The sequence below is a fragment of the Uloborus diversus genome, chromosome 3 (assembly GCF_026930045.1).
Source record: "Uloborus diversus isolate 005 chromosome 3, Udiv.v.3.1, whole genome shotgun sequence".
NCBI classification, from domain to species: Eukaryota; Metazoa; Arthropoda; class Arachnida; order Araneae; family Uloboridae; genus Uloborus; species Uloborus diversus.
Genome location: NC_072733.1, coordinates 176923025 through 176937424, shown reverse-complemented (window position 1 = coordinate 176937424; position 14400 = coordinate 176923025). Strand labels below are relative to the sequence as shown.

Sequence of the window (14400 nt, the reverse complement as noted above, 5' to 3'; positions counted from 1 at the left end):
AATCGTATTTTGCAACGAACTCATTTTTCCTTTACGGAGCAAAAGCGCATACGAAACGTTCTTATGTCCCACTACTAACTTTAAGATGCATCAATGCAAAACTTCAAGATATTGCAGTAGTTTTACGCAGCTTGTAGTGATGGTTTTAAGCTTTAAGAGTTCAATTATCTTTAAGATGGCTCGAAACAATCTTCGTCGGAATTAAAGAAAAAAATTATTTTCAGAATTGCGAATGTTTTTAACGTAAGCTAAACTGAAGGAAAGAAACAATGATACCAGCTGTGCACGTCGTCGTTGAATTGTTTTAATGCTTAGTTCAAATTGCGTTTAAATTTTAAAAAAAAGGAAATATTTCTCTTAACACTCCTAGTTTAAAACTTACATTTTTTTTTAAATTATACTTCTTTTAAATAACGTAAATAATTCATTTGTTCAAGTATCAAAATATCTATTTATTAAAGTTTCTATTGTTCCATTTACTAATATTTAACTCTCAAATTGTCATCAATATCAATATGTATACGCGCGGGAAAAAATCATATAAATTAAGAAGTAATATTAATAAAATTAAAACAGAAGGGAGTATTTTAATATGTAAAACTGTAAGAAAATACTTTATTACACTACTTAATGTTTATGCATGATGGTTAAGATGATGGTTGCATGCAAACTCGATTCGGGTTAAAATTCGTTATATTTTTAAATGATATATTTTGTGGAATCATTTGCAATAATAGACACTTTTGGCTAACAAGACGCCGAAAATCAGTCTTAACTACGGTAGTTAAACACGTATGCATTTGTTCCAAAATTTTTAAAAAAGAAGGATTTTCCCTTAAGTTTAACAGTATTACACTTCTAAATTTACAATACTGCTTTCAGTTTATAAAACTGATTAATGAAACATATTTAATTCATTTACAGCTTACAAAAAGTAAGAAACATAAATCTAACCTTAGTTAAAGTTTAGTCAACACAAACAAAGGGACTACTCTGAATACGTGCAGTAAAACCACAAAAAAATATTAAGTAACAAGGTCATTGCTTCCTATTACGATGACTCAGGACTTGACAAATTTGATTTAATTTTTCCCAAAAATGCAGCTCTTTAGTATTATATTGCCCCTATTATTATCTAACGCTGGCGCTCGAATCAATTTTTTTTTCGTGAATCATCGTTGTATGTAAAAAAAGGGGGGGGGGATACATTTTTATTGAAAACTCACGACAAAGTCCGCATTAAGATGCACATTGTGGAATTCTTGAAATGCTTGTCGAGTTTACTACCCTCCCCATTTCCTACGATTTTCGTGTTTTAGACTCTTCCAACCATGCGCCAACAATACAGATTAAATTCGTTTTATAGGAATATATTGTGAGCACCTGACGTTTAAAAAAATAAATATGCCAGTGATATGAAATATGACTTGTAAAAGCGACTTTTTTTTTCTTTAGGTGTATGAGAAAGATAAAGATAGCTTTGATCTTTCTCAGTCTGCTGATCCCACTTGTGATGGCCTAGTGTCTCCGAGAGACGGATCAAGAATAATGAAATTAACAAAAAGTATGTATTTCTATAAATGGGATTGTTAACCTTATCTTTTATTCTATTGAAAAACTTTTTAACTATACCATCTTCTTTAAAATTTTGTATTTGTTTAAAGCTCCTAAAAATGGTTTTAAATTTCTCGTAACTATTTTAAACTGTTAGATGGGACGTGTCTAATATTACCATTTTTCTTTTGGTATTCATTACACACTTGAACTAATTCTTGCTAAATACTGTTCTTTATGAATATAGTTTAAATTTTATAGTATTTATCATATTTTATTAGTTTTAACAATGTGTTACAGTTTGTTCCTTAACGGAATATTTAACTAAAAACATAACAGTACTCCGCTAGCAACTGATATTGTTGCGAGTGCGCAATTCGTAAATTTTTGGGTAAAAAAGGAAGCAAATTCACTTGGAGCAATGTAAACTGTGCCGCATTATGTTAACGTTTGAAAACAATTGCTCTCATGCAATATTTAGTTGTGCCTTATACTGCTCCAAAATATCTATTTTATGAGTAAAAAATTGTATAACTGACATATTAGCATTTTTTTTTTTGTAAAAGTTGGTTTTAAAAAATAGGAAAAATTTTTAAAATGCAAACCGTGATGCATTAAATTATTGTTTACAATTTTTAGCATAAGTGCATTATGTATATATATATATATATATATATATATATATATATATATACAGTATAAGTGTATAAACTTGAGGGCATGGCTTTACTTGAAACTTCAGAAAAAATTACCCCCCCCCTAGGATTTTTTCTCGCTACGCCACTGTATATATATATATATATATTTATTTTTTATACTTTCTTTCGTTTATTAATCTTGTGAAGTACAAGCTTCAGAAGAAAAAACAAGTAGAAAAATGCTCTTAATCAAGCGGCTTCTTTAAACTTCGCTCTTAATTTCAGTTGTGCGAGTAGTTCATCATTAAGAACTAACAAGTGTCAATAATACGGCACTTTAAGATCTTTTTTGTTTAACAAGGCCTCGGGTATTGCTGTTAAAATTCAGTGGTTATTTGTAGCCCAAAAAACGTTAAGAATTCTTTAGCTTTGCTTGAGTAATTTTGAACTTCTTGGAGCGTTAAAAACGAGCTTACGTTAAACATGAATATCCAAAGCAAACATTTTTTACGTGTAATTACGTGTAGCAAGGAAACTTGATCGTTATATTTATATTCGTTGAGACGTTGAACAAGCATGAAAGAAACATGTAAGCATAGATGAATATCTTTCAGAAAGATTTCTCCGACGATTTTTATGACCATCAAGATAAATAATATTATTCAGTCCTCCTAAGAATAAATGCAGCACTATTACACAAAAAAGTGCCATTTTTGATATACAGGATTATCAAGAAATAAGTTGCCCATTTCTGAGGGCTCAAGAATCTGTTGTATTGTTCCAAATGAGACATTTATTAAATAAAAATTGCTTCAAAAAGCTACCGGTAGGTGGTGCTGTGCGCAGAATACATTTGATGCGTTTTAAATATTAAATGATCGACAAAATAAAGATAAAAACTTCTAAATATAACCCTCGGCCTGTACAACGATGTTCTATAAGTTGAGAAACATATTCTCGGCTACTGACCGGAATGAGTCGGTGGAAATTTTAATCTGTAAAAATTAGTTTAAGGCCTTGTAGGCGTTCCTTTAGATCGGGCTGAGTTACTAGTACGATGGCTATAGCAAACAGTTTTATATTGATTATTGGGTATGATATGCATAAAACATTTAATGTGTTTTAAATATTAAATGATCTAAACAAATTACTATAAAAAACTTCTAAATACAACTAAAATTCGGCCTGTACAATAATGTTATAAAAACTGATAAACATGTTCTCAGCTACGGACCATTTTTAATCCGTAAAAATTAAACTAAGGTGCTGTAAACGTTCCTTTAGATCGGGCTGAGTTACTGGTACGATAGGGTATATCAAACTGTTTTATATTGATTATTGGGTATTTTTATTTTTAACTGAACTGAAGCATTAATAACAGAAGTCTCTTGTTTTCACTTATAAGTAGGGGATTATGCGCTTCGAATAATACGAGTCGTCAAAATGTGCGTTGCTCTTTGTAGTGACAAGTTTTAACCAACACCTCTAAATCATAAACTTTTACAACATATTGCTTCAAGAATAACCACTTTTCAACGCATTCTTCCTCACCGCTAAAAAGTGGAGGAAAATAAGTAAAAGTAAGCTCGCTGACTGCATAAGAATACTTTTGACAAAAATTCAGCCTTAAAAGGCTGCGTTAGTGCCGATCAATTGATCAACGGAATAAAGGTTGTAAAATGATAGATGCGTAAAAAATGTCTACTTCTTGAAAAGAAAATTCTAATAAACCGATGAAATGGAATAAGTCAGTGAGATTATTATCATTATTATTTTTAATGCAGATAAAGTTAATAGATGTAAGACGAATGTAATATTCTGAAATATATATACGAAGAACTAATTAAAACTACTGCAAATTGTTCAATATTATTAGAACTAGGACTTTACGCAGAGTTCGAAACAATTTCTTACAATTGAGACATTTAAACAATGATTTTCAAAATTGCGAGTTCTAGCTTCGTATTCGAACGACTTCAATTAATGTTTTTCTAATATAATCTAAATGTGTCACTTATTTTGAAATATCTTGCTTTTTTCTTACAGCAAAACATCCGACTTCTGGATGTCAGTTCCCTTCGTGGGTAACATCGACTCGTCATTGGCACACTTTAGACGGCCGTATGACGTACACTTTCAGTCATCACAATACTAGCTATAGGATTGTTCACGCGCATTCCGACCATCCAGAAACTAAAGTGACTTGCACAGATGAAGTTTCATCAACTCCAAACTCAACGACAGTCGTTGCGTATAGTAGGCAAGGATGGTAAGTGTTCTGGGCTTTTTCATCACACTTTAACAAAAATAATGCTTTATTGGAAACATAATAAAGTAGATGTTAAACATCTAGGCATTTAAGACATTCAATAAGCATTTAATGACATAAAAAACTTAGTATTTTGTTATTTTTTTTATACATTGCAACGAAACGTTTCATTTACAGTACAGTTAAAGTATAGTACTCATCAACTTCTCCACGACACGACTTTCATGTTTTAATTAATTGCCTTAAATTTAGATCTTAAATGTCCAATTGATTCGAATGATTTGTCAAAGTTTTTATTTTCAAAGATCATATCTTAAATATGAAGGCAAAATATTGAACTTTAATTCTTCAGTTCCGCCCCAAAAAAATAGTTTTAATGTATACGATTAAGTTTACAAAATTTGTCTCCTGAACCCACTGTTGTATTTCTGTATGCAAAATGAAGAAATCGATAATCAACACAAGAAATTCTTTAGTTTTACTCAGTTGGTAATTGTCTGGATGACGAGCTTATCTGTTTTAGTTATTAAAAATAGCTTTTTTTACGCAACTACCACAGAGGAAAGTAAAAAATTAAGTTATTAAAGTTTTTACAGCACTTTGAACCTATGAACAATGTTTTACAAATAATACTTGTCCGTTCTCTTACTATGCGGGTCTAGTTTATTCTAGCTAAGTACACTTTCAAAGCTAAACAAAATATTTTATAGCAATGATTATATTACATTTTTTCTAAATTATATTTTCTGTCGTCTTCAAAAAATTATGCCTAGTGTTACATCTCTACAATGTTATTTAACTAAAACTCTTTTTTAAGCAAATGATATTTTACCAGGTTCAAAGGAAATCCTTAACTAACACACACTAGTTTTTTTCCTCTCTATACTGTCATTGTGTTCAAAATAATTCTTGTATGAAGATTACCACGGCAAAAATTGACATTTAAGTTTTATACTGTAGTATCGAAATTAATTTATATTTCTGATGTTAAATACTAATTGTGGTGTTTAAACTAATAGTTAAGTTGTATGTTAAATATTTATACTGCAAAAGTTTTTTTGATGCAAATATGACCAAAAGTTGAGCAGTTTTAAGCATCAGCGTTTTGGTACATTATTTAATAGAAAAAAGGGACATGTGTGCAATATATCATCCATTTTATAACACTAATATTACAGCTGACATATCTATGAAACAATAGAATAACTCAAAACATAAAACGTGCGTACAGTTATTGAGAAGGCTCACTTAACCATCTGTCTCTATACGAATGCGAAATCACGAAAAAGTTCCGTGAAAAGTACTTATCTACTGCAAATGATTTGAAACATTTTTAAAGTCATTTCATTTAGTGTGATGAAAATATAATTTTAACTTGGTTGTTTCTCTTTTCAGCAATGCTACGAAACGAAGCTTTAGAAAAGGCCTTTTAATTGATCTGAATAAAATCTACAAAAGCTTAATGTTTAATCTTTTGCTATTGTATATTCTGAACATTCTGAACAAGCTGACTTTACTCGCACTAGTTTACAGTACGAACGAAATACCCTTATAAAATGGCATCAAAGCAATAAAAAGCACCATTAAAAGCATATTATGTATGAAAAATTACAAGAAGATTTTTTTTTTTGTGTTTTTTTCACTCATATTGTTTCCTGGCTTTTGATTGGTTGCACTCCCCCCCCTTGCTGTGCACCCCGGGGTTGACTTGTAGTTTACTGATTGGTTGGTTGTCGTCTCTTCTGGTGAACTCAAATTGGGTGACCCATTTGGTATAAATACCGGTGTTCACGTAGTTGCCGTTCAGTTCTCTCACGACATTCTGGTTGAGTAGTGAGTTTTTGCACGGATTAAGAGGCTCCATTGTAATCTAGAAATTGCTAAATGCTGTATTTTCTTGAGATTCTGTACTTTATTTAGGTTGGTTTTTCTCTTTAATCAAACATGATATAGATTTTTTACTAAGAAACAAGTTTTCAGTCGAATTACTTAGAGATCGCATTAATATTTAAGCAATATCCATCATTAAGAGAAGGATGCTAATAAACGCTCGTCTTAATAACAACTAGCCCTAATGTCTTTAAGCTGGTGTTGTGGGACGCCAAAGAGCCCATACAAAGTCTTCGTACATCGAAAATTTGGTAATTTTAGGGTCATACATGAATTAAAATTTAGCAAGTAATACTTTTAGAAAAAATACAGTTTTTGTTTATACTTGATAAAAACGTATTTATTCCATTGAGAATTCTTCCTTTTTTCGGAACTATAACTATACTTTGCAAATCTACGTCAACCTATGTTTTGACACGGAGAAAGTTTTAACCCATCGAAAGCATTTCAACTAGTCCATGTTGTTTCCGTGTCCTTCGAATTTTATTTTGGAATTCGTTTCACGTAGCCTATCAGCTTTTACCCTGCATCAAACATTTTTCGGAGTTCACTTCCGAAATCGCCAACAAGTGCTTTGTCACGTTTGATCTCAGATATTGTCGCTGGTAAAACAAAAACAGCTTTATGATTTTATTCGCAAAAACGTGCGATATTTTTTTTTTGGTATACTTTATTTTTCGAATCGCAAAACAGTGCAGTGTTGAAGGAGAGAAGATGAATGTAAAAATAAATGTATATGTCTATGAAAACTTTAATATAAAGAACGGAATTTGTACAAATAAAAAAATCAGAAACGCACACTATTATTATTACTACTAGTTAAGAAAACGGCCTAATTAGAAATTTTCCGTTGTCAAATCGTGGTTTAAAAAGTGCCGTTTTCGTCATTTCGAGCTTTAAAAAAATCGATAATGGACTTACTTTAGAAAACTAATTTTTTTCCTGTTGCAGCGGATTACGCATACTAGAAGAAAAGAAAAAAAATAATTCGATACTGGCAGCCCTTTGTTACGAAAAAATTGCCTTTAACTAAGAAAAACTGAAAAAATTGTTTTTTCCCCTCCCCAAAAGCGACTTGTGAAATAGACGATAAAAAACTTAAAAATACTAGGGTAAGAAGCCGTTACATCGCCTTTAAAGCAAAACAAAAAGTCTTGTTTTTTAGGGCATAGAAGAGATATAAGCCTTAAATTAAAATACAATAATAACTTTTGCACATTACTTAAAAGATGCCAAGTAGACTGGACAAATACCTTTAAAAATACCATATAACCATGTTCCATTGAAATACATTTGCAAAATGTAATTTTAAACAACAAATAGCAATCAATAGCAATCAATTTTTATTAACTATATTTACAAAACATAATTTTTTACGTAAAACAAATGTTTTATTTAAAGGTTTACATCTCCTCTACACCTTAAATAAACAAGACAGTTTTTGTTTCGTTTTAAAGGGCTTCTTACCCTAGCATTTTCGAATTTTATCACCTAACAAACATGCCGTTTTTGGGGAGTGAAAAAGCCAATTTTTCATTTTTTCTCAAGTTTAAGCAATTTCTTCGTCATGAAGAACTACTAGTATCAACCTTTTTTTGTGTGTGCTTCTAGTATGTATAACTAACTAGAACAGGAAAAAAAATAGTTTCTTACTAAAAATCCCTCATCGACCTTTTTAGGCTCAAAATGACGAAAACTACTTTTTCAACCATGATTTGACAGCCGAAAATTTCTAGTTAGGCTTTACTTAAATCTTTTCTTTTTATGCACAAATAAAAGTTCATTCTTTCACCTTTGAAATAAGACGTGTTTGATCTTCTTACTAAATTAAATAAAATTACTAGAGCAACAACAAAAAAAAAGCTATACATCAGGAACAAAATTTTTCCGAGAAAAAATATAGCAGTTTGGGGGTACAGAATATTGGTACATATTACCTACCAAATTTCATCAAAATCAGAAATGCTGAGGCACGACCCATTTGTTGATTAAATATGGAATGACCCTACAACTAACCATACTTGTTTAAACATGCATGGTTTTTATGTAGAAACTGATCTGATTTCATTTTGACGGTTATTACTAAGCTGCTGCTTTGGCTATCTATATTAAAAAGATTCCACATAATTGTAGAACAAAGTATAAACGTCCGGCATTACTAGACTTATGCGTACATCATTGTATTACTGTTGCCAAAAATGTATTTTCGTCTGTGAAATAAACATAACAATGAGTTATGATTATTTTCAATGCACTATGTCTCGCATGCCAAAGTACGTAGCGTATTTATCTAGAAAACAATAAAATAGCTTGAAGTAAAGTATAAAAATAAATCGAAGTAGGTAAACTGCCTGAAAATGATGTGCAGCCTGAAAGAGGTGGAAGAAAAAAAATCTATAGCCAACGTTTGTGTTCCTGATGTCCATTCGAAGAGACTGTCATTGCTCAGGGAAGCGTCTGGAAAGTTGAAAGGAATAGAGAGGTGAAAACGAAAAATCGATCTTCATAGTTGAACGTATCAATTACAACTCCCGTTCTCAAATAACTATGGAGCAACAGATCGATCTGTTACGTGGTTCTTATCAGGACAGACTGAGGCGGTGTAAATTGGACGCGGAACAATACCTTCTTTGTCATCTTTTTCATCATTGGAAAACTGGAGTAAAAGAAAACAAGACAAAAAGGATTTGGATTGTTTAGTCGAAATAAATATATTTCATAGTTCGTTAAGGCGGAAAAAAGTTTGCAATAGCAAAACCAAATTTTGTTATTGTGGTCATCGCAAAATTAGATATATTATATTTTCTTTGTTTTAGCCATCCTTTTATTGGGTGAAACATTTATTTTGCAAAACGGATGTAACTCTTTTTAAAGCTTATCGGTATCTTAGAAGTAAAGTTCTAGCACTTATATGAAAATATTATTATTCTTTTAAATCCAAAAACTTTGCTAATAGCAAAACATAAATTTTCCCTTCTGATTACGAATAATCTTTTAACTTTCACAATACTTAAAAAGTAAAAATACTTATCTTAAAAGTTTTCATAGTATTCTAAATAATATAGAATTTAAAAAAATATATCGTACTTCTTTATAGCAGGAGAAAATATAACTGCAAAGTTAAATTTTCTCAATCTTTTTGTACTATACTAGCTATGGTCTTTCACTCTTTTATCCATTTAAGAATCTGAAGAGTTACTATTTTCTTACAGGAAAGGTTTCCGCAATTTTTAGATAGCAAAATGGATTTTTAAAAAAATGTTTTTTGGGGTTATTTAGAGGAAAAAATGTTTTTAGAGTGCTGTTAAAAAACATATTCACAAGGTTTTTTTTTTTTTTTTTTTTTTTTTTAAGATAAGAAACTTTTTGACATCCGGATATTGTATTGCTCCGCATGTTTTATTATTATTACTAGCTGCATTGTCCGCCTTTGCACGGTCTACCTCGAAAATAAAAGTTTTGTCAAGTGACGCATGTTCAACATTCAGGCTTCAATTAGAAAAAAAAAAGTACTGTGAAATTTCTCACCCAAATAATCATTCTGAAAGAAAGAAAACGGCATATCAAAAATTCCCGAATGAGCAAAACGCAACCCTCCATAAATACTACTAAAATCCTTAAAAAAAAGGAAACAAGATAAATTGCCGAATAATAATCAAAAGGGGAAAATTTTACCTCAAAGAAAACGGCAAATCAAAAATTTCCGAATGAATTAAACGCAACCCTCCATGAATACAACTAAAATCTTTAAAAAAAAGAAAGAAGATAAATTGCCAAATAATAATCAAAAAGGGAAATTTTTACCTCAAAACAGAAACAAAATTTTATTTAGTCACAACCGAGAAAAAAAAGTGCCAACATTCTGAACGCTAATTTAAAATGAGATCGCACAGACGATACTTTTCCGATTTAAAATTTGTGTTCCATTAGGCTTAGCAGTGCGTTTTAATTTTTTTTCCCGGTGATTTTACAGACTTTTTTTTGAAACTTGAAGGAAGAGAAGGAACTCTATGGGCTCTTTTCGCGGGGTTTCGAATGGGACCTGAAGCAAAGAAATCGGATAATTATTTCGGGTAGAAAGAGCCATTTAATGCCATTTTCGGGCCCTAAAATTAAAATTCGAACGGTTCTGTTCTTTTTCGGCGTTCGAAACCCCCCCGCGTTCCTTCTCGGGTGCTCAAGTACTTCCCTGCCAAATTTGATCCAGATTTGACGAAAACTGCATTTGTATAGGTAACATACACACACACATTTATATGTTCTCTGTTTTATTTATGTAGACTAGCTGCGCAGTCCGGCTTAACACGGTCCACCTCGAAAATGGAATTTATGTCAAGTGACGCGTGTTAAACAATTCGACTTATACTTTAGAAAAGAAAAAATACCCGGAAAAATAATGATTCTTAAATATCGTTAACGGCAAATCTGAAAGTCCCGAACAAATTAAACGCAACTCTCCATTAATACAACTAAAATCCTTGATTATCATCCCCTGCTGGCAGTCCCCGCCCCCCCCCCCCCCAAAAAAAATAAAAAATAAATAAATAAATAAAAAAAAATAATAAAAATTAAAAAAAAAGGTAAATGGTTAAAAGAATAATCAAAAGGGAAAATTTTACTTCAAAGCAAAAAGCAAGCATTTTATTTGTTTACAGTAGGAAAAAAATGGCAACAGATCAAAAACGATTTTATTCACGCTAATTTAAATTGAGCTCATGCGCGAACGACAATTTTCCGATATGATATTGGTGTTCCATTAGGCTTAAAAATGAACTTAACTTTTTACCTGGTGATTTTACAGCCTTGGTATTTTTTTAATTCGAAGGAAAATAAATTTCAGGGGTATTTTTTCTGGACTTCTGAATGGGATTTGAATTAAGAAAATCGGATAATTATTTCGGATAGAAAGAGCCATTTAATGCCATTTTCGGGTCCTAAAAATAAAATTCGAACAGTTCGGTTCTTTTTTTGGCGTTTGAAAACCTTCTTACGTTATTCTCTAGTTCCCAAGTACCTCCCTGGCAAATTTTGGTCGAGATCCGACGCAAACTGTGGATTTGTATAGGGAACATACGCACATATATGTACTTTGTTTTATTTATATAGCTTATTAGCAGTAAAATTGCATTGGGCAACGTATATTTTATTAAAAAATTTTACTTTTTTTAAATCGACTCTTGAAATATTACGGTCTAAATTTTAAGACTTCTGCTTTTCCCAATTGTTGCAAATGCTGCCTTTTATAAGTAATTTCTCAAAATACTTTAGATGCATTTAAGTATACTTATTTATTTTCGTAATTTTTAAGCTCCATGAGTGAAATAAGATACGAGTGATGTCAATATACATCTTTAAATTCGCCGTGGAATTTAAAGTAAATTAATACTAAAGGGATATGACCTTAAAAATCCCATTTTAGAATATTGTTATAAAAATTAAAGCTGAATTTTTAAACATCTACCTGAATACTAGTAGGTGCAAGACGTCTAGTATGTTAAAAAGTACCATAGAAACTAAAGTGCTAATTACTTGTAATATACGCTTTAAATATCTTAACAGAGAACTGCTTCAAAAGGAAACATTTTTTTTTAAAGAAAAATGTTTTTTTTAGCAATAATCATCTAAGTTTATTTTTATTTCTTGTGCGGTGTACTTCTTTCATACCTCAAAATCATTATGCACTCGCGAAGTGCATAGTTCAGATATAATTTTATACTTTAGGTCATTTTACTAAAATATTGGGGGAAAAACATACATCTGATGAACCTATAATCTATACCTATCTATTCTATACATATAATAAAATAAGATGTTTGTGTGTGTGTGTGTGGCGCGCATCCCGGGAAAACGGTAAGACCTAGAAAGATGAAATTTGGTATACAGGTGTAGTTTTTGCTGAAGTTGTGCACCTCGGGCCTCGATTTTTGATATTTTAATTAGAAAAAAAGTTATTTAATGTTTTATGTGATTTTTAGTACTTTTAACCACACAGACCCCGAACCAACCGCGTCAGACAAATATTTTTTGTACTATAGTGTCGGAAATTTAATTTTAAATATGATGAACAAAAAAATTTTGAAGATAGAGCAATTTTTGTATTTTTTATAGATTTTTGAAAAAAACCTTTAATTTGCATTTTTTTCTGGGTTAGTTTTTTTCGAAACCCATCCTGTGAAAAGTATTGATTCCTCAATTCTAAAATTTTAGTTGGTAATAGTAAAAACACTCTGCCCCCTTCAGAAGAAAAAAGTTTTTAAAAATACGCAATAGTTTTTATTTTTACAATTTTTTTAATGCAGAACGCAACGCGAGCTGTTCGCTTGATCTGTGTTTCTGCTACGGATTGGTGGTTAGGTTAGGTAGATACAGAGATAGAGATTGAGTGGACAAAAAAAAATTTTTTTCGAAAAAAGATTGTTAATTAGTAGCAGAGGTAGATATGCAACGATCGTATAGATAGATAGATAGATACATAGACAAATATAGAGGTCGATATAGTAGATGGACTGCAAAAAAGATTCATACCCATCATTTAAGGAACTTCAAGGTGTGTCAATGTCCCCCCCCCACACACACCATGACTTTGAAAAAACATTACTTTCACATAAAAGTGGGAGTGCTTTTAGTTATTTCTCGACAAAATTTGCATGAAGAGTACGCCGTTTGTGTCTCCCCTCCCCTCCTTTAAAAATTATTCCAAACTACGGAACTGGAGATAGGTTTAGAAAATATTTTATTCAAACTACTAATGATATAGATAGATATAGTTTGATTGATACCGCCACGAAATTTTTTTAAGCAGCCGCCGAAGGCGGCAGAATTGGCGTAAAAAGGCGGATGGTAACATTGATTTATAAAGAAAGACATTGATTAATACCGTCGATAAATTGTCTAAGCAGCCGCCGAAGGCGGAAACCCTGGCACAAAAAGGCGAATGGCGTAAAAACTCGGACCAGCTGGTCGCCGCAGGCGGCTAGTCTATACATATAATAACATAAGATGTTTGTGTATGTGTGTGTGGCGCGCTTCCCGGGAAAACGGTAAGGCCTAGAAAGATGAAATTTGGTATACAGGTACAGTTTCTGCCGAAGATGTGCACCTCGGGCTTCGATTTTTGATATTTTAATTAGAAAAAAAGTTATTTAATGTTTTATGTGTTTTTTTGCACTTTTTAGTACTTTTTACCTCACAGACCCCGAACCAATCGCACCACACAAATATTTTTTGTACTATAGTGTTGGAAATTTAATTTTAAATACGATGAATGAAAAAATTTTGAAGATAGAGCAATTTTTGTATTTTTTATGAATTTTTGAAAAAACCTTCAAATTGCATTTTTTCCTGGGTTTTATATTTTTCTAATATCATCCTGCGAGAAGTATCACAGCCTCATTTCTAAAATTTAAGTTGGTAATAGAAAAAAGATTTTGCCCTCTTCAGAAGAAAAAAGTTCTTAAAAATACGCAATAGTTTATTTTTTACATTTTTTTAAATTCTGAACACATCATGTCTTTGTACGCATCGGTCGAAAAAAGCGTTCTTCAATTTTTTATGGATCTGACGTCACTACTTGGATTTCGATTCGATATTTACGACGGAATCTTAATCGGAAACAATGTTAATTTTTTTTTACTATATAGCTTACTTCTACATTTTATGACGTGATGACCACGTGTTTTCCGGCAGCGCTTGCTTTTTTCTTTCCTTTTTTTTTGTTTAATTTAGGGATTGCATTTATTTCTTTTTCCATCCCCCCCCCTAAGCTGGACCTTTTGCTGTATCTATATTACGTTGCATTTCATAGATGTGCGCATTTAATTCAATAAAAACAGCGAGATTTTTTTTTTCTTCGTCACTTACTTTACTTCGTTACTTTTTGCACACTACGGGAAATTTTGGAGATTACTTTCTTTTTGCTCTATTTAAATAAAAAAAAGCGATTTTTTCAGTGATCTTTGTTTTTATTAGGAAATGAGCGGGGAAGTTAAAATAAATAAAGATGGATAAGAAAACTTAGAGATAGATCGTAAAGGTAGATAGCCGCCGAAG

The 14400-nt window shown here is 31.4% G+C and overlaps 1 protein-coding gene across 1 annotated transcript in view; it reads left to right on the top strand.

The window, feature by feature from the left end:
- The window catches only part of LOC129219063 (uncharacterized), a 145891-nt gene that overhangs the window by 76637 nt on the left and 54854 nt on the right, over positions 1-14400 (top strand). Inside the window, exons 6-7 of the mRNA XM_054853382.1 lie at positions 1456-1564; positions 4239-4461. Coding sequence (XP_054709357.1) covers positions 1456-1564; positions 4239-4461 — 332 coding nt within the window. The remainder of the gene's footprint in view (positions 1-1455; positions 1565-4238; positions 4462-14400) is intronic.